Source organism: Triturus cristatus, chromosome 3_2 (genome assembly GCF_964204655.1).
Source record: "Triturus cristatus chromosome 3_2, aTriCri1.1, whole genome shotgun sequence".
NCBI classification, from domain to species: domain Eukaryota; kingdom Metazoa; phylum Chordata; class Amphibia; order Caudata; family Salamandridae; genus Triturus; species Triturus cristatus.
Window position 1 is genome coordinate 864,484,629 of NC_140584.1, and position 21,397 is coordinate 864,506,025.

The 21,397-nt window shown below is 47.3% G+C and overlaps 1 protein-coding gene across 35 annotated transcripts in view; it reads right to left on the reverse strand.

Moving 5' to 3' along the window:
• Positions 1-21,397, reverse strand: part of MYO18A (myosin XVIIIA) — a 768,001-nt gene that overhangs the window by 292,247 nt on the left and 454,357 nt on the right. For all 35 annotated transcript variants that reach the window (XM_085649195.1, XM_085649183.1, XM_085649196.1 and 32 more), the window contains 2 exons: positions 16,868-16,977; positions 13,998-14,063 (listed from right to left, as the gene is read on the reverse strand). In XM_085649195.1, the coding sequence (XP_085505321.1) occupies positions 13,998-14,063; positions 16,868-16,977 (176 nt within the window). The remainder of the gene's footprint in view (positions 1-13,997; positions 14,064-16,867; positions 16,978-21,397) is intronic.

Consider the following 21,397-nt stretch of genomic DNA (forward strand, 5'->3'; position numbering starts at 1 on the left):
CATTTGTGGATTTAATCCTGTCCTCTTCCTGACTATAAAGCAACCATTGTGGACAATGCTAAATCCCTAGCGGAGAAACCTGAACTACAAAATGAAATTTCTGCAATGGCTAAAAGTACATGCTATCAGCTCACAGTACTCTGCGGCATCAGAAAATTAATTCCCGACAGGGTCTAAAGTAAGCAGTTTAGGCACTGGTACTTTCTGAACCAGACTTCAGGAATGCTTTCCTCACAAGCCTTACCACTATCCACCTAGTCCCCTTAGAGCAGGGCTAAATGCTGCAGCTCATTTTATTTTAGGCTGCACTAAAATGTGAACAAGTAACCCCATCCAAACATCGCTTCAATGCAGCTGCGGTCCGTGCAGGTAAGAGCGGTGGGGCGATGAGGACGGACAATGACGAGGTCAAATTAAATAAATAATTAATTTTCCCTCTTCATCGTCTGTCGAAATCCCCCCTCACCTGGACCCACCACTCTTACCTGCATGGGCCGCGGCTGCTTCAATGGCTCCCCATAGAAGTTTGAGCACAATATAAACAGGACAACATCACTCAAAGTTCTACGCGTCTACTACCTGTACTTAATGAGAAACTGAAAATCTCAAATGGCCAATGAGGACCAAGAAACGCTCAATCCCGTCTTCTTGCTCCTCATACATTTAAAAAAAAGAATCATATCATGCAATCCCTCTCGAGCAGAGCCACACAAATCTGAAACATGCTTCCTCCATGCATGCATTTCAACCATCACAGAGGAGCTCAAAAAACAATTTTTCCATAGACATTCCGAGCTGAGAGCCTCCTAAGGAGCTGCGTTTAGCCTCTGCTTATTCTTTTGCAGCCCTGGATTTTATCTGCATTTTTACTTTTACTTTGCCTGTCTTAAGCTTTGTCTCTCTTATTTCCCACTTGCAAATCTCGTGTTTGATGTCGGACTCCTTCCTACAGCCCTCGTTTCATAGGCACTTCGGTTGTATCTGAGAGGCTGCCATGGAGTTGGTTTGAGCCTCTGCTTCATCTGACAAACCCTGAATTTTACCAGAATTACTAATGATACTTTGTGGGGTTTAATCCTTACACTGAACACAGAACAGGAGACTAAAAAGATGCATTTTAGGCTGCGGGTTTTCACAGATATGTCCTAATAACAAACTAACAGGAGACTGACCATCCTTTGTAGGAGGGTCTCATGGGCTTGTTAACTTCTTTCAATACCTCAACGGAAATCAGGATTTATCTGAAATAGTCAAGGGGGGATAGGGCTGTTTATATACCTGTGGGGTTGGCCTCTGCCTTACATTTAACTTTGCACAGTAGAGAAGAACTTGATTTATTTCTTTGACTTCAGGCCGTTTACTTTATCCTAATTTCATAGTTAATCTTTTTGTGCTCCTGCCCATTTCTGTCGGCAAATTAAACTTGGTTCACTAAATATTTATTCCGAAGTGTCAAGCTGATCTGTCGTGATCTGAACATTTTACAGGTCAGCATTAGTGCGCAATGCACAGATTTACTTCTTGAAAGACAACAATGCACAGTGGTAGTGACAAGAGATACTTTCTAGGCCCGAATTGCAACTCTCGGACTAGGAAATCTGGCTCAGTCCCACTTGGCCAAAAGCATGACCATGGGTAACCCCTTTTACCGCTCACCGACTCATTTTCGGTCACTGCAATATTTGCAGACACCCAGCAGTATTTTTACGCTGTGTGACATATATGTGGTTTTTGTATTATGCATCGCTCTGTGTAGAATTGTTTCAACTGTTTATTTAGTGCCCACCAAAAATGCAACTGTCTCTCGTTTCACTCATAGTAACTTTATCAAGGCATTCTGCATTACATTTTCCTAGATTCATCTTAGAAATTCCAAATTAGAGTGGCCACGACATGCAGTAAAGTTACCTTATGTGTTAAACTGAAGCACTTAGAAATGTCAGAAAAGAATTACGTTTTTTCAGTTTTATGGGGACACGTCATACTGCTCCATGCCCTCGTCGCGTGGCTCTTCGACTGGCTGTATCCGTACTTTGGCTCTTGGGCCAAGGCAGGCGTCTGGCTCGGCTCTCTCCTTGTGAATTTTGTGTTTTACCCTCTTCTGTTTTGGACAAATGATAGAAATGCTCCTTGAAGCACAACCTGTAACTCCCTCAGTCCACTTGACAGTGCTATGGAGTTCACCTTTTAGGTGCTGAGTTGGTAAGCGGGGGAGGAGGGATGCCCGTGCTGTCCCACACCTCTTATGTCACAGTGAAGACACTCCAAAAGCAGAAGAAGCCATCCTGCACTCCTCCATTGACGCTCTTCGCCCTTCTCTGAAGGCACCCATCCCAGTCCTGCTCCTCTCCCTGTCCACTGCCTGCCTAGTCTCTCCTCCTTCGACAGCATCCATCTCAGAGCAGAGGGTGAACATCAACACGCATTCTCTTGGTGGAGAAGAAATATAATTGGAAAGGGCGAATCTCAGTAGTGTTTTCAAATTCAAACAACCTGCATGGACATTACGGACAGTGGAATGGAGAGTTATTTGGGCCATGGCTAGGATCCACCAGGGTTTATTGCAGGGCAAGCATAGAGTAGAGGCAACATGCTGCAAACCGACAGGCAGCGATGCCGTATTGCAACACATGCATGCAGGACCACCATCTAGTGAACCCCTACTAAAGGAATGCAAGCCAGACACCACAGAGAACGCGCCACGGTCTGTAGGAGACCCAAGCGACCACGTCTGGGAATGTTTTCTTATCAGTAGAAGGTTGTGCAGGAGCGACGCCATCTGTAAAAGGCAGGAGAGCAGCACCAATGCAAGTGCCACTGCTAGGAACTGACTTAGGGTGTTCTGTGAGTGACCTTACCTGTTAAAGGCAGGAGGGAGGTGCTTGTAAATGTAGCCCCACATTTAACAGCGACTCCCCAAATTACACTAGAGAACTTGGTCACCCCATGAGCCAATGCATCTTATTAGTTCCACTCTGGCCACGGGGCACTTGGGTTCAACTCTATCCTGTAGAGCACCTATGGGATTCTTTTCCTTAGTGCTTGAGGAAAAGCATCTAATCTGCCTACACAGAGGTACCACTCTCTGCACAGAGGTGAGCGAATCACGGGCAGGTTAAGGCAAAAAGCATCCGGCCCAGCTCAGAGATAATCTCTGACTCAGGTACAGAGAGGCGACCCTCTGCAACAGTTTAGACTGGGGAGGGCAGTGGACCGACAAAAGCTGGGAAATTCAGGGGAGCGGCACTGGACCGGTCACTGAGGCCAGCAAGCCAACTAATAGCTTGTGCAAAGACCTCGGAATCCAGCACCAAAGGCCGGAAGATGAGGGTGCTGGATAGAGGTTTTACTTTACTAGAGCCTTGAGGGCCGAGCGAAAGGGCTGAAACGCCATTTTAACATTGCTGAGAAGGCAACATAAATGAACCCGAAGCTTCATTGCTCAAAGGAGAGGCGCCCCTAATGCTCACACCAAGCGATGCCCATGGTAGCGCACTCTGCAGTTGTATTTGAGGTTACATGAATGGCTGCTCATTGTTCAGATGGATGTACCACCTGCACTCACTGCACTGTATCCACATTACCACACAGGAACAGCAGGAACTTCCGCTCCAACTTATTCAAAGAATGCAGGGCATGGTCGGAGCTGGGAGATACAACGGGGGTCAGTTCCAACCTCCCTACACACCTGGAGCAGTGAAGAGCTGTTGTTCCTCAGAAGGCACTTCACATCTTGAGATACAGCACTTGGTTATGTCTCCGTGAGCAAAGCTCGACAGTTTCAGATACCTCAGGAGGATCCCATTCCTCAGACAGCACTGCAAACTCCAACGGCACCCTGCACCGTCAGTTACCGAGACAAACCTGGAGCGCTCTAGACACCGCCAGAGGGAAACATCCTTTACCACGCAGGGTGAACCAGGAAGTGCCTTTACCACGCAGCTTTTACCACGCATCTATTTTTTGGGTGTTTTTACCACGCATACCTTTACAACGCATGGAAAGTCAAGTTAAGGTATATGTGTGTGTGTGTGCGTACATATATGTGTGTACACATATATGTGCATATATATATATAAATATATATATATACATTTAAGGGTCTGGGGTGGGTAGGGGTATAGTGCAGTAAGGGTAGCTTTAGGTTTTAGGACAGGGTAACGGCATTGGGTGGTAAAGGTATTTACAGGGTTTAGGGGTGGATAAGGGTATTGGGTTGTAAGTCTATTTTAAGGGTTTAGAGGTGGGTAAGGGTGAAGGGTTGGAAGGGTGTGTTTAGGGTTCAGAGATATAGGGTGGTAAAGGTATTTTATGGTTTAGGGGTATAGAGTGGTAAGGGTATTTTTAGGATTATGGAGTGAGTGAGGGTATTGGGTTGTAAAGGTGCGTTTCGGGGTGGGTAAGGATATAGGGTGATATACTTTAGGGTATAGGAGTGGGCAGATGCATAGGCTGGTAAGTGTATTTTTAGGGTTATGGGGTGGTTAGGGGTGTTGGTGGTATGGGTATCTTGGAGTTTCAGGGATGGGTAGGGGTATAGGATGGTAAGGGTATTTAAGGGTTTTGGGGTGTGTATGTGCATAGGATGGTAAGGGCAATTAAGAAAGGGAAGGTTGAGGGGTTTACCCCCGAATAAAAACAAAATGTATCAATTTTTTTGTAATGGGCGGTTTGGTGGAATCCCCCCACCCCCAAAAAAAACAATATATATATGTATACATCACTTACCTTATTTATACTTACCTGTGTGGTAAAGGCAGATGCGTGGTAAATGCATGCGGTGTAAAAAATGTGTGGTAAAAGCACGCGTGCTACATGCCTGTGCTGTAACATCATACAACCCCTCAAAAGGACCTGGCCCTTTAAAGAGAACTGCACAGCAGCAGAAACATCATGAGGGGCAGTTCCTGAACCAAATGTTGACTGTGCTAGGTACCACAAGAGGATACAGCTCATCAGAAAGCATGGCACAGCTCCCAATACGTTATAGGGGCAGTTCCTGAACCACACCGTAAAAATGTACAAACCTCAAGAGAATCTGTCTACTCAGACAGCACTTTACAGCCTCAGATACTTGAATGATGGCTGACTGATTCTTATAATGTTCGGCAAAAGTGTTAAAGCTTCAGAGCCTCAGCTGCTGCTCAGGTGTCCAATTAATCCAATGCCAATGACAGGAGTGACTCTTTGGGTAAAGCTTTAGAGCTTCTGAGGTCCGGTGGGTCAGTCGTTCTGATAAAGCTGCTTAACAGGGTTGATTAAACGAGGCTTATGAACTCCTAATGCCCAGCGGTCGGTCAGTCCCTTTGATTAGGTTTCAGAGCGGGCTCCCGTAGAGAAGCGCCATTGTTGGTCAATCCCCTTCAATGATGCACAGTCCAGCTCCTGAGGTCCCATGACTGCTCAGTCCCTCTCGTGAAGGTTCACATCAGGGCTTCTCCAACTAAGATGCCGAGCTCCTGATATCTTGTGGATGAACAGATTCATTCATAAAAAGCCAAAGCAGGGCTCATTCGGTGACGCGTTAGAGCTCTCAATCTTGCATGCTTACGAAGTCCATCGGATGAAGTTTCATGGTATTGCTCTTTCAATGATGCGTTAAAGCTCTTGAAATCCCAATGTTGGTCAGTCTTTGACTGATAATTCAAACATGGGCTCCTTCAATGATGCTTCATGGTTCCAATGTCTAATGGTTGGTCAGTCCCTTTGATGATGCTTCACAAGAGGGTTTCTTCGATGAAGCATCAGAGCACCTGATGTCCTGTGTTTGGTCCGTTCTGATTAAAGCTCACGCCGGGTCTCAATCGATGAACCTTTATTGTTAACAATGTCCCATAGTCCGTCTGTCCCTGTAGTGAAAGTTTGGAGTCAGAACCCTTCCGTGAAGCTTCAGCCAGAGTGCCTGATGTCCCTTTGATGACGGGCCCGGTATGGCTCCTTCGATGAAGCTTCAGACCTCACTGTGTCCCATGGTTGGTCGATGCCTTTGGGGAACGGGTACAGTAGGGATCCTTTCGTGAAGCTTCAGAGTGCCTGATGTCCCTTTGATGACAGCCCCGGTATGGCTCCTTCGATGAAGCTTCAGACTTCACTGTGTCCCATGGTTGGTCGATGCCTTTGGGGAACGGGTACAGTAGGGATCCTTCCGTGAAGCTTCAGAGTGCCTGATGTCCCTTTGAGGACGGCCCCGGTATGGCTCCTTCGATGAAGCTTCAGACCTCACTGTGTCCCATGGTTGGTCGATGCCTTTGGGGAACGGGTACAGTAGGGATCCTTCCGTGAAGCTTCAGAGTGCCTGATGTCCCTTTGACGACGGCCCCGGTATGGCTCCTTCGATGAAGCTTCAGACCTCACTGTGTCCCATGGATGGTCGATGCCTTCGGTGAACGGGTACAGTAGGGATCCTTCCGTGAAGCTTCAGAGTGCCTGATGTCCCTTTGACGACGGCCCCGGTATGGCTCCTTCGATGAAGCTTCAGACCTCACTGTGTCCCATGGATGGTCGATGCCTTCGGTGAACGGGTACAGTAGGGATCCTTCCGTGAAGCTTCAGAGTACCTGATGTCCCTTTGACGACGGCCCCGGTATGGCTCCTTCGATGAAGCTTCAGACCTCACTGTGTCCCATGGATGGTCAATGCCTTTGGGGAACGGGTACAGTAGGGATCCTTCAATGAAGCTTCGGAGTGCCTCATGTCCCTTTGATGACGGGCACGGTATGGCTCCTTCGATGAAGCTTCAGACCTCACTGTGTCCCATGGTTGGTCGATGCCTTTGGTGAACGGGTACAGTGGGGATCCTTCAATGAAGCTTCGGAGTGCCGGATGTCCAGTGGTTGGCCGGTCCACGTAGTGAAGATTCACAATACAGCTCCTTTGATGAAGCTTCTGACCTCACAATGTCCAGAGTCCGATGTCCCATTGTTCGTTTCTGCTTCGAAGTGAAGCTCCTCCGATGAAGACATACAGTGCAGCCCGACATTAATGCCATTCTTTAATTCTATACTCATGTCCACAGAGGAATGCTGTGTGTAGGAAGGCCAGACAGAACTCTTTTGTGTCTGCCAGCTCAGACCATGCCATGCGACCCGCATAAAGAAAAGAACGCCTCTTGTGCAGCCACTGTTCAATGAATATTTTCTGTGCCCAGGGAAGAATTCTGCCATGGCCGTGTGTCTCCTGAAGAAAGATGTTTGTTCTCGTCGTCCGCCCTACAATTTTGTGAATGGCAACTAAAAAGACACTTTTGTTCCTTTGGAAAAATATTTAGATGTAAAAATTAGCGTTGGTCGAAGTCGGCAGAGTGGCAGCGATGGAAAGAAGGGGCTCCTTTCTATGACGGGTGTGGGGCTACACGCCCTATGCACGGCTCGAGACATGAAGCACTACTGTCACTCTTCTGCACATCTGTGGGTGGGGCCCTCGAAGGCTTCTCTTAACAATTATCTGAAATAAAGGTGTGTGAGAAGGACATCCATATGCCCCCTTTCTTGTCAGTGGCTATGAGGGTCCCATAATTACAACCTGTTCAATTTTACAGGGAGTCACTTGGGGATTTGGCAGTGGCACCCGGACACACCAATATGCCAAAACCGCACAACTGCTCAGGGATGAGTCACAGGTGTAGGATACCCACAGACTGAATAACAGTTCCCGCCGCACTGAGGAGTGAGTGGACGTCTCCTCTTTATCTGAACCTGACCCCCTTAAAACCAAGTTTCTTCTTTTCCCGGGTCCAATGCGGACTATTTCCACAGGCCAGTAAGAGCCGCTTCAGAGAGAAGGCCCGCTGGGCTGGGCTGCTTGCTGGTTCCCTGGGCCACTTCCTATTGCTGCGCCCAACGGAGAGTGTAAAATCTAAGCGTGCGAAGGCCTGAGTTCAGTCTGTCTGTGTCTAGACACACCGCGGCCGGGATGTGGGAAGCACTGGGAAGCACCCCCGCCTGAAAGTAAACACATCTAAAGTGTTGCTTTACTTTACTAGTGACCCACAGGGCTGTACTACTGCTGCCACTTTCATGCACATGACTTTATAAATGTTTTGTTGAATGTTTTTATTGTATTGATGCGGTCTTTGGTGCAATGCCATGTACTGTTTTATTTGACATCCCCAGTTGTGTTTTATGCGGTATTTGCTTTGAAGCCACCTGCAGCAATTAAGTGTGCCATGCATGTACCTAAACACATCAAATGTGTCATCTTAGGCGGTGCTTGCCACGTGCAAGGGTTGCATGTGCCTCTAGGCGCTGCAGGGTCTCTACTTTGGGCTGAGCTCACTGTTTACCCACATGTCAATGGAATGAATACTGGCTTTGCCTTCTATGGAAGGGACCCCGTCGGAATGACTTCAACTCTGGGCGCCCTGAGGTCACTCACACTGACACCAGGATGCGCTTTAGCTGCTGCGAGGTGTGTGTGCTTGCAATGAAAAATTTACAACGTAAACAAAAACCTGTAAGTCTTGAAAAACAATACCAACCCTATCAGTACACCCTTAAGGGCCTGTAGCCGGCGGGTCATGTCGCACAACACGGCCTTCATGCACCACGTGAACCTTCTCCCCCACAAACTGAAAGCAAGTGACCAGGTACACGGGGAAGGAGGGCCAGGACCATCCCTGGTGGGTAAGAAAGGGTGCACGTGCCCTAGTGACAAAGCCAACATGGGAACTCCACAGCTATTCGCAGCTCTGTCTATGACAGACAAGCACCCCAGAGCCAGCCAGTCCGAACATTTCCTTCCCTGCTCTAGCACCACACACCCAAACACGTCTCCAGCCTCGTCTCTGCTCTCACAGTAAGAAGATTTCCTTCGTCTGCAGTAGGCCTTTCTGGATTGTGGTAGGGATTTGGCCCTGCCAATCCTTCCAGAAAGTGCAAGTTACCGGCAATTCTGTTAAGTAGAAATCCCTTTGGTTAATTCTGAGACTTGCCCCAACATTTCGCACAGATGACCCCTGGTTCTAGATTCTGCCCCTGCTGGTGTTTGGTCGCATCTTCTGTTCTTGGTATGTTTAGGTTTCTAGCATATCTCCTGTCTCCCTCTGTTCATGTCATCACACATCAGGCGTCAGAGTAACGCAAATTGGGCAATGTCCCTGCATCACAGGAGGTAAATCAATTGTCACACATATTAACCTGCTGTGGAGAAGCTCAGACTGGTGACTGCAGTGCTCAGGCAGGCTGCTACACGACCATCATATGTTTATAACTTCCCAGTTCTATGTCTGCTAGTATGTCTGTCTGTCTGAAGAATGAAGGGTTTTCAAGTGCACGTCATTACGGACACCTTCAGCCATTCCCGGGTTCAGCTTTTAAGCCTATGTTATTGGGCATTTAAACTCATACATCTAATTACAAAGGTGAAACTACAAGTCCCAGAATCCAACGTGGTGTTGCTTTAAGCCCCAATAGCAGGAGATGTTTGCACTAGAAGAGCCCACTTGGCCGCTCAGCATGCTTCAGCACGTTTAAGCTAAACTCATCGTGATCCACAGTGGGGACTTCACAATGAAATGGAGCAACGGCAAACAGATTGACTGGTCCTGGGCGTGATGCATTTCTTTGTGCATTACAAGGCCAGTTTAGAAGACAACAGTAGCCTGGAAGGCTTTCATTTCCCATTGGCATGGAACATTGACAGAGGCCAATTGGAAATATTTTGAAAACACTACTGGATTAAAATGTATTCTGTGTCCCTGTGAACAGCTTTACTAAATACGTTGGAATCACTCAATTTTTTTCAAGACACACAGCTAAAAGAACAAGCCACATGATTTTTGGATCACATAAAGAGAGTCGGTGAACTGAATTACAAAGTTCCTGATTTAAAGTATTTATATTCTAAAGCAGGCAGCTCAAGATATCTCATGTCAGGGGTTAGTTCTGGTTTTCCTTTGCACCGTGGGCTTTTCCCATCAGAGATGCAGGAATGCCAGTACCACAGTGCAAGGGATAACTGTCAATTAGACTCACAGAGAACAATGTGAGTCCTCTCTGCAAAGGTCTATTGAAGGATTCATTGGGCACATTAGTGGCACGTGACCCCCCTCCTGCAGTGTGTCCATTGGCTACATTAGTGTTTTCATATTGGTAGCTCTCGCAGTGCATGAATGTACAGAGTATGGCTTATTTTACTTCTCGCTTTTCAAAATATGGCTTCTCCTAGTCAATAACACCGAAGCAGGCCTGGCCCAGTGGTCTCTGTGGAGGGGGAACGTGCACGAGTTTTTACAGGAAAGGTGAGGCCAGCAGGTGACCTTCAAGGGGTTATTGCTGGCCGAGGAGCACCGACATTGTTGGGGCTCACAAAGCAGTTCACATGCCCTGGTGGGAGGAGGGGGTTCTCCTGCTGAAGGGCCTGAGATTATATCTCTGGGGTCAATTCCTGGTACTGGTAGATGACATTTCTCAACTTTGGTCAATGATTACGTTTGGAGAAAATGTGTCACTCAAAGTGTCACACGAGACCTGGGAATGTCACGCATTTTTACTCTACAAACATGAAACTGACACACATAAGCAAAGTGGAAACTCTGCAGCTCTTTAGAAGTAGAACGACGAGTACCCCACCTCCTCCCCCCCTCCCCCCCTCACCCCCATGGTGGGATGAGACTAGAGGCAGGCAAGCTAACAAAATAACCAGGAGAACCGAGCCAGAGGTCTGGCTCGAATCTTAGCGCCATGCACAAGCTGAGCCTTGGAAATGTTAACTAAGTAAATCATATAACAAACTTCAAGTAAAATATGGCAACGCCTTACATCTTCTTTTTTTCTTTCTTTTAAGTGTTTTGACATATGGGAGCTTTGGCATTTATACATCACATTATAGCACTGCACTGCGAGAAATACTTATTAAAAGTGATAGTTTTTAAGCACGAACCATTAGTGAACTTTTTAGGTAAACCCTGTATATGGCCCTGATTGTTACAGAGCAACATTACAGTCTATTAAAACGAACAGGATAGGTTTTGTATAGCTAGCATTCTGATCTCACATATGTGAAAGCGCTTTATTAAGCGATATTAAAGAAAAAGGAATTTTGCTAAAATTAAATATTTGCCTAAAATCACACAATTTAAGCGGTATGCCGAGATTTAGCCAGGTTTTCTAGTTTCATTTTGTACAAATCAGCCACTTAATGGGTATCTATTTGTATTTCCTTTTCATGTAGACACTTTGTTTTTGCGTCTGTGTATTTTTTGCAGTGTTTATATAGCGCTAAAACTCGACCCCAAAAGTATTGGCGCGCTCTACCCGAGACACACTTACATTGCACAAGATCACATTCATTTTTTAAACGCACGGGGAGATTAAGTAATTTAACCTAAATCACAATATGCTGAGCCAGAGACTCGAACCTGGTTCCCCAGTTCCAAAGTGCTCTGGCCCCAATGTCACATCATGGGTAGAGGTAGGCTGGCACGCAGAAGCCACTTGCAGGCTCGGCTCGTGTGGGCTCGAGGTTCCAGCAGGAGCTCGAGTTGAACCAGAGCCAGGCTTCAGACTCATGCCGGGCTCGAGCTTTCAGTGGCTTGCACTACTCAGATGAGACGCCACCACCCCACTTCGTTAACAACCACCTCTGTAGCACTCTGAGCTCAGGAATCCCACCGAAGTTACCCAGCACAGGGGGAGGCAGGACAGATCAACAAAGAACTTACAGGGGGAGGCAGGACAGATCAACAAAGAACTCACAGGGGGAGGCAGGACAGATCAACAAAGAACTCACAGGGGGAGGCAGGACAGATCAACAAAGAACTCACAGGGGGAGGCAGGACAGATCAACAAAGAACTCACAGGGGGAGGAAGGACAGATCAACAAAGAACTCACAGGGGGAGGCAGGACAGATCAACAAAGAACTCACGGGGGGAGGCAGGGCAGATCAACAAAGAACTCACGGGGGGAGGCATGACAGATCAACAAAGAACTCACAGGGGGAGGCGGGAAAGATCAACAAAGAACTCACAGGGAGAGGCGGGACAGATCAACACAGAACTTACAGGGAGAGGCGGGACAGATCAACAAAGAATTTACAGGGGGGGCGGGACAGATCAACAACAGAACTCACAGGGGAGGCAGGACAGATCAACACAGAACTCACAGGGGAGGCAGGGCAGATCAACACAGAACTCACAGGGGGGGCAGGACAGATCAACAAACAACTTACAGGGGGAGGCAGGACAGATCAACACAGAACTCACAGGGGGAGGCGGGAAAGATCAACAAAGAACTCACAGGGAGAGGCACTCCGAGCAGTGCCCAGACATATGAGGGGTGGGTGCCTATCACTCCCAGCAGTGCCCAGACATATGAGGGGTGGGTGCCTATCACTCCCAGCAGTGCCCAGACATATGAGGGGTGGGTGCCTATCACTCCCAGCAGTGCCAGATCAACAAAGAACTCACAGGGAGAGGCAGGACAGATCAACAAAGAACTTACCGGGGGAGGCAGGACAGATCAACACAGAACTCACAGGGGGAGGCGGGACAGATCAACACAGAACTCACGGGGGGAGACATGACAGATCAACAAAGAACTCACGGGGGGAGGCAGGACAGATCAACAAAGAACTCACAGGGGGAGGCGGGAAAGATCAACAAAGAACTCACAGGGAGAGGCGGGACAGATCAACACAGAACTTACAGGGAGAGGCGGGACAGATCAACAAAGAATTTACAGGGGGGGCGGGACAGATCAACAACAGAACTCACAGGGGAGGCAGGACAGATCAACACAGAACTCACAGGGGGAGGCGGGAAAGATCAACAAAGAACTCACACGGAGAGGCAGGACAGATCAACAAAGAACTCACAGGGAGAGGCAGGACAGATCAACAAAGAACTTACCGGGGGAGGCAGGACAGATCAACACAGAACTCACAGGGGGAGGCAGGGCAGATCAACACAGAACTCACAGGGGGAGGCAGGACAGATCAACACAGAACTCACGGGGGGAGACATGACAGATCAACAAAGAACTCACGGGGGGAGGCAGGACAGATCAACAAAGAACTCACAGGGGAAGGCGGGAAAGATCAACAAAGAACTCACAGAGAGAGGCGGGACAGATCAACACAGAACTTACAGGGAGAGGCAGGACAGATCAACAAATAACTTACGGGGGGGGGCGGGACAGATCAACAACAGAACTCACAGGGGAGGCAGGACAGATCAACACAGAACTCACAGGGGAGGCAGGACAGATCAACACAGAACTCACAGGGGGAGGCAGGACAGATCAACAAAGAACTCACAGGGAGAGGCAGGACAGATCAACAAAGAACTTACCGGGGGAGGCAGGACAGATCAACACAGAACTCACAGGAGGAGGCAGGGCAGATCAACACAGAACTCACAGGGGGAGGCAGGACAGATCAAAAAAGAACTCGCAGGGGGAGGCATGACAGATCAACACAGAACTCACAGGGGGAGGCAGGACAGATCAACACAGAACTCACAGGGGGGAGACAGGACAGATCAACAAAGAACTCACAGGGGGAGGCAGGACAGATCAACAAAGAACTCACAGGGGGAGGCGGGAAAGATCAACAAAGAACTCACAGGGAGAGGCGGGACAGATCAACACAGAACTTACAGGGAGAGGCGGGACAGATCAACAAAGAACTTACAGGGGGGGGAGCGGCACAGATCAACAACAGAACTCACAGGGGGGCAGGACAGATCAACAAAGAACTTACAGGGGGAGGCAGGACAGATCAACAAAGAACTTACAGGGGGGCGGGACAGATCAACAACAGAACTCACAGGGGAGGCAGGACAGATCAACACAGAACTCACAGGGGGAGGCATGACAGATGAACAAAGAACTTACAGGGGGAGGCAGGACAGATCAACAAAGAACTCACAGGGGGGCAGGACAGATCAACAAAGAACTTACAGGGGGGGGCAGGACAGATCAACAAAGAACTTACAGGGGGGGCAGGACAGATCAACAAAGAACTCACAGGGGGAGGCGGGACAGATCAACACAGAACTCACCCTGCTCAGGCCCATGTGGTAGCTGCTCTTCTCCAGATCCAGGGACTCGAGGAGCTCCTCCACCGCCTGTAGAGAGAGAGAGAAAGAACCATGAGGGGCTGTTAATAGGGCTGGCGTGGAAATGAACACATAAGGGGTCGGGCACACACTGGCCCCAAGGCAACAGGTAGGTGACCTCCGCTGAGAGGGGCGAAGTGCGAGACGACAGCAAACGAGGCACTCACAGCATGTTACGTCTAGCCGCTGCCATGCTCCCTACTCGATGCCTTCCTCCCCGGCCAGTCGACGCCCCATGTTTTAAGTCCTAAACTTACAGTCACAATAAAGTCTGCGTAACACTCTACAAGAGATAACTAGATACTGGCAGCGACTGGGCACTGCCCAGCCGTCTCCCTCCTCCTACACCAGCGAAGAAAAAAACCCAAAACAAAACAAAAAACCCTGCCGTGTCACCATCTCTTAGGAGACCGCTGCGGACGGCGAGAAGCACTCGAGCGGAGACGGGATATCTCCGTTCTCCATTACATGGCAACTGCTACCGACTCAAGCAGCTCTTTGTGTCTGGGCTCGGAGAGGCTTTTACTGGGCGCCGGGCCTCTTCAGGGCAGCGCGGCGCCCCCTCGGCGCTATGCGAGGCCAGGAGGGGGCTTTTAAACTGCACTGCTCACCCGGGCCAGGCTGCCCCTTCTGACTCACGTGCACAGCGCCGAGAAGCGGGAGCTACTCTGCAGACTAGCGTTCGATCTCGTACCCACGGAAAAGAATTGCTTGTGTTGCTAATGACGTTTGATGAATTTGCACGAGACACTCAGACAGGATGCCCTCATAGTAGAGGTGAGTCCTGCTCGCTGGGTGGATGTTTGGGAGTGACCACTTATAACAATCGTGCAATGCAAGTTCTGTCAGATACGGACATAAACATAGCTATATTTCTTTTCTGCTATATTTCTTATCTGCTTTATCTTCACCAGATGAGACAGACATCTCCACTGTATGCTGGGAGTGGCACCTCTAAAATAGCGCCAATTAAGATGCAAGTTAATGAGCAGAGAGCAAAACCTTAATTTCAGGTAAAAAAAAATAAAGAAAAGGTCAGTGTAAGAATGTGCCACCCTAGGGGATGCAAGGGACAGAACTGGAAGCGGTAAAAGGCCATGAACACATGGGTAATGAGGAAGTGAGAAGACTTGCTGAAAGTTTGCTGCTTTGCTACTGCAAAACAAGCAAGGTTGGTTGACCGCCAACCACATGTTGCCCAGAGCCAGGCACTCTCCGGCACCTTCAGTGTTTGAGAGGCGCAGCGAATTGAGCTATTTCCCAACTACATCTAACTTAATCAGCCCCCTCGCACCTCAGTGGGCCTTACCTAGAAACTGAAAAAAAGTCATAAGACTTCTAGGCACTATTTGGGTCAAGTTAAAACTCAAGTCCATCCACCACTGCACATGGAATAAAACCTAGTGACATGGGGTTACTTCTGATCCTTGTGGAACAGAGCCAACTGCACAGATAACCAGGCGGACACAGAGCACCAATGTAATGGATTGGCGAAGAGTACGCTTCTTCCAGGAGACCTTCTCTGGCATATTTTTGTGGTGCTTCTTGACAATAAATAAGTTCCTTAAAATCTAAAGTTTGCAGTTTTCATTGCACCTAGTTATAAAACAAAGGCAAAATCAAGGTGCCCCTGGCAGTGCTTGTGGCACTTGAACAGGACCGCGAGCAGCACCAAATTCCAAGCGTTGATTGTGTGAAAACACTGAATAATGTTTGACCCACAGATCCCCCTAGAACCGTCTCAAACGTGTATACAGGCACGGAATTTACCCCTTCACATTTTGGAAAAAGAATACTACGGTGTCATTCCAGCATCCATTTTTGTTATTGTTTCTGGGAGACGATAACCCTACTGGATTGCTCCACGCCAATGGTGGTGTTGAGATTAAAAAAATATACCCTCCATCTGAAATTTCAATGTGGGTTTGTAAAAGGGAGGCATGATACCCTCCTACCTGCAATCCAATTGTATATGTGTGGACGGAAGCGCCTTACCTGAAGCCACACTGCAGGCCTGATGGCGAGACTGAACCCCGTCCTGCCTCCTGCAGCCGGAGTGCCAGACCGATGGCTGGCGGGAAGAGCTGGTGTGAACAGGGAGCCGCCTCCTCTTTCATCGCTCAAGGACCAGTCGGTACAGGGACCTGCTTCCAACCTCGTGGGTGGTGATGCTGCTCCACTTAATACCCAAGTCAACACACTACCTCACTGCTTAGATAAGGTAATTATACATTGTTTATCCTGCCAGCCAGCCTGGGTGTGGATTAAAAGCAATGCCAATACAAATGGGAGCAGAACGTCAATTCGGTAAATGGCGCCTTTGCATCGGCTCCCTGCCTTCGCACCTCCATCGGGATATTAGCATCAGCAATGATTACCTCCCAAAATGCTGCATCCATCGCATACCAGAGCCAGGAAATGGCAAACTCGTATGGGGAGACCAGACACACATATGGAACAAGGAAAGAGCACACCTATTGCGACATTTATCTCACAGCGCTCAAAGCATAGTTTATTTAGGGAAATCACCCCTCTTTGAGGATAAACATTCCAACACTTATGCAAATTACATAACATTCAAGGCAGTGTGAGCAAAAGGCACTCCCTCTGTGCATAAAGGTTGTCCATGTTCTGGTCTAGGGCAGAAAGGGGGTATTTCACTGATCTGGAACCAAGGCAAGTTTGTTAAAGCACCATGGCAGTGAAGGAACCACCAGGTCCATGTATCGGGGCAGATTTCAAGAATACTTTCTATAGCACAGCATCACTGCCTGCTGCACACCCGGGTAACCTCTTGTCGCGGTCACACTTACCCGCTTCTCGTCTGTGACAATGTAATTGCGCCCAAGCTTCTTCGTCAGGTGTGGAGCTAGAACGTCGAAGCGGTGCCGGAACTCCGAAAAGACCATGTGATCCGGGTAACCTGGAACATAAAGTACAGGGAGGAAGAGTAAAGCAGTGTATCAGGTGGAATTAGCCTACAGGTGACAACATCTCTATCTTGGACACTAACCCATAACCCTGAATCTGTATTTAACACGATTTTAATTTCTCATTTTTAATTGACCAATGCTTTGGAGACAGAATTTCAGTGGCAATCAGAAATCACCCGTATAATAATCACGTATAAAACACCGTGCCATCAAAACAATTACAATTGAATACACATCCCAACCCCCCAGACGACTTCTAGAATTCGGACACCGGACCTTGTCAAAATCTACACCCAGAAGTTCAGGAACTTGTCGCTGAGTTCAGCATTTACCCTGCAGATCATCCACTCTAATCGCAGCGCCGCCGGCTCACCCCGACATCCTTCAGAGCGCTACAGTGATGGCCAATGATTTGGGAGATGTCTATTTTTAAAGCACCACGGGCAAATTAGGCTGTGGCGGGCACTTTAAAAATGGCTGACATTACACTATGTCATATCGGAGCACTCTATCCAAGGGTCTTCTTGTACCTTTCAGCATTGCCATAGCAGCAAACACTCCAACCCCTTAATCTCCAAGCACTTATCCAGTTCTCTCTTTACCCAGTTTCCCACACCACTGCCTAAAGCAACGCTTCTATTATTATGTTCTCACTTGGTCTGTTTTTCTCACAGATTCTAGACAGACTTCCCAGTGACAACTATAAAACCCACCCTTCACAATTTGAAACTGACAGCAAAATTGCAGAAATACTTTAAAAAAATCTGCAGTCAGCTCACTTGAGTCAAAAAATAGTATCGGATAGTGCATTTTACAAAAAACCCAAACTCACTCAATGGTGTACCTTACTCAAAAGAAAGAAAGAGAAAGAAGGAAAGAAAGATGAACAGACAGAAACAAAGGAAAGAAAGAAGGCAAAAGAGACAGAAATCGAGAAAGAAGGGAAGAAACAAAGAAAGAAAGAAGAAATAAATCAAAGAAAGTGTTACAAGTGCTGCAAATTAAACACGAAAAAGGCTGATTTTCGTCCCTCGGCAAATATTTTTAAAAGAACATTGATAAAATGAAGTCAAGAATAAAACTGTTCTGAAGAATGGTCCGCTTGTGAATTCACATGTATGATACAGAAGCTTTCAGTTTGTGCACTGCATCCATAGTAAAAAAGAGGATAGCATGATACAGAACAGTTTCAAACGCACACAAGTCTGTTATGCTGTGAGAATACCAACAGCCAAATAAACATAGAAGACTCCAATAGGAATTTACAGTAGCATTGGCAGGGGACAGGAACTGATAAGGGGTCCTGATTTCATCCCAGCCCTCAGACTCTAAATACAAAAACAACACTAAAAAGTAATTCTAAAGTAAAAACAATATAAATACTGGTACTGAATGGAACTACCTTGTGTGTGGATGGGCTCATTGTGAAAGAACAAAACAAAGTCTTTCAACGTGAAGTTAACCAGTGGATTACGCGGGGTGACCCCCTGCCCCAGGCTGCATGCTGTAGTGAGTGGAAGCAAAATGTGAATAACACTACTACAGATGAAGAGAGGTGGCGGAAAGCCCCTTCAAGAAATTTCCGTAACAGCAAAAGGTCTTGGCCAATTCCAGACCTAAAAGGCACCCTTTTTTCCGCAAATTGAATTTTTATGGTATTCCGTGGCAGAACAATGGTGGGTACTCAATGAAGAACAAAACCACATTGTGGTCACAACTTACAGAACAAGCATTTGCAATGCAATAGGTCTCGCAGTTACACGAGTTAAAGCTATTGGCATTGTAAATGACAATGCCAATAGGCATTGTTATTTGCAATGTCAATAGCTCAAACTCGCGTAAATGCGAGACCTAATGCATTGCAAATGCTTGTTTAGCTTAGGTGTTTTTTTAAGCCACGCCCCTTTGAGGGACCCCCCAGTTTTTTATCCCACTTAAAGCCCCGAGGTCACCAGAAGGAAATCGTCAACTTGACCAATTATAATTCAGTCAAAAGAGATAACGGATAGGTCTGGGGTCAAGCAAAACATAATGTTCTATTAGGTCAGAGTCCATAGTTAGCTCTCGAGGAAACGGCAACGCCAAGTCTCCGTGCTGCTCGACTCCTCCTCATGGAAAGTCAGAGATTGTCTACACTCTGCAATACACAAGAACAGTGTTCCCTTCGAGTCCTTACTGTTTGGACAGTGTACTTTGTGATACAATACCTCTTTGGGTGCTTTTGCTTGTTAAATTATGTGCTCAAATATTAATACAGCGAAAGAAAAGAAAATGCAGTGCTTAAAGGTGAATGGGTGCATCGTGTGGGGGGGAGGGGTGGTGAAGTGATGCAGGGAGCCATGTGCAGAGAAGGAAATAGAGTGTGTAGGAGGAACGAGATGAAGTATGAAATATGCATATGGATTGTTCACAAAAACTTTCGGAGAAAAATAATGCAAATGTCTCACAGGTAAGATTCAGATGTATGTGGCGTGAAGGGCGTTATTTGGATGCAATAACAGAACATTCGGAAACAGGCAATCGAAAACTAGTCAGGTGGCAGATTGTGTGAAACACAAGATTTTTACGTTTTAAGCCATGGTCTTAATGAACTGGACCGCTCGCTCATCGTCACATCTTAGAAAGGATTCATAGACTCACATCCACCGTTTTCATCCCACTTAAAATTCTGTATGAGGCTTCCTTTACCCGAGGTTGCTTTCTCTCAATGAGCACACAAAAAGTGTGGGCACGGCTTAAGTGTTTCGCTGTCGAAAACTGTGGAAAGTCTGCATAGTTCACTGAAGCGGTCCCGGATCCGGATCAGTAACAGTAACCGGATCCAGTTGGAATCACCCTAATTTCGAGCGCTCGCTAAACACATTTTTTGGGCACATTTATATAGCTCGCACTCGACCCGAAGGTATTGGAGCGCTTTACATTTGAAGCAGTTACTTACATTACTTACTTACATTACACAGGGACACGTTTATTTGCTCGAGACTAGATCCCGGTTCCATTTTCAAAGTTGGCGGCTCTGGCCGTACGCAGTTGCAATTAAATATTGGTAAAGAAGGGGGCTATATCAAATACCAAAATTGATGTAGGAGGGAAATCAAATTTCTTTTGAAAGTGGCTGGCTGTGAAAAAAAAATCCTAATGTGCGAGATGAAGGAAAACAAAACAGCCCACCAGAAAGTGAAATACATAACACACGGCCAATTGGCCCGGATGCCTGCCAACTTCATGACAAACACAGAAAGGTGTACGAGCCACCTTTCTTTTGTACTCACCAGGGAGAATTAGTAGACTGACTGCTCGTCCCTCTTTAAAATACCTCTCCAGGGCTAACATCCCAGCGATGCCTCCATCCAATGGCCTTCTTCCAGCCTTGTTCAACAAAGGAGCAGCATCTCCTACCTTCTTTAAAGCACATCCGGTGAGGGGAGCATGAGGGTGAGTGGGTGACATCAGAGGGGATGCAAAGATTATTATTAAAGCCCCACAGTCAAAAGACGATGCTCTTTGGTGGTCATTATAATAAAAAAGAAAGCCAAAGTCTAGGATAATTGGGCTTTAAGAAAGTAGGGTCAAGGAAAAAGAAAAAATAAAATCTATAAAGTGCCGATATAAGCGTCCACAGGTGTACTAATCCGCGAGCCAGGAAGAAACAAAAGGCAGAAGCTGCTCGGACTCCAGGTGCTTACATCTGCAGACTTGTTTTGTGACATCATCCTGCTTTGTGATGTCACGGAGCATGTAAGACTGATGCTGAGATGAGTCCATAAGGAATGGTAGGCTCCATGGTTTGCTATAAAAGCTAGTGATTATAATGCAAGGCTCACTGCAGACTCCTGTAAACGACGATGGGCAAGTTAATGAAACTGCCCATTGAAAGATCTGGAACCCTCAACGTTCCTCGAGTAAGATTGTGGTGTGTTGTACTGGGGTCTGTTGTGGGAGGGCAGTAAAGTGTGGGTTGTCACTACTGAGTCAGGTATTTCCCATTCCGCCTGCCAGCTCTTTAGACCCTCCTACCCTCCAACCCACCTACCTTCAGGCAAAAAACAAAAACAGATTCCACCACAGCTGAATTTGACATAGGACACTCAACCCATCTCAAAATCCTTCGATGATTTCAACCAAGCAATAAACTCAGCCCTAGACACACACTTCGTAGAACCTCACCTCTTACCTCCAAACTCACCCATGATGGTCAAAAATGTTGCTAACCATTAGCAGCCTGACATACTACCCTCCTAGCTACACCACACCCCTCGCTTACATCCCAATGCTGATCCTAGAGATGTGTTGTTCACCCCCCCTCTCTCATAGATCCCCAATGAAGCCCTTCCGTACCGACATCTGCCAGTTCACCAAATGCTCCCTTTCTTGCCATCTGCCCCAAACTGATGCAACTCGAGCTCCCGC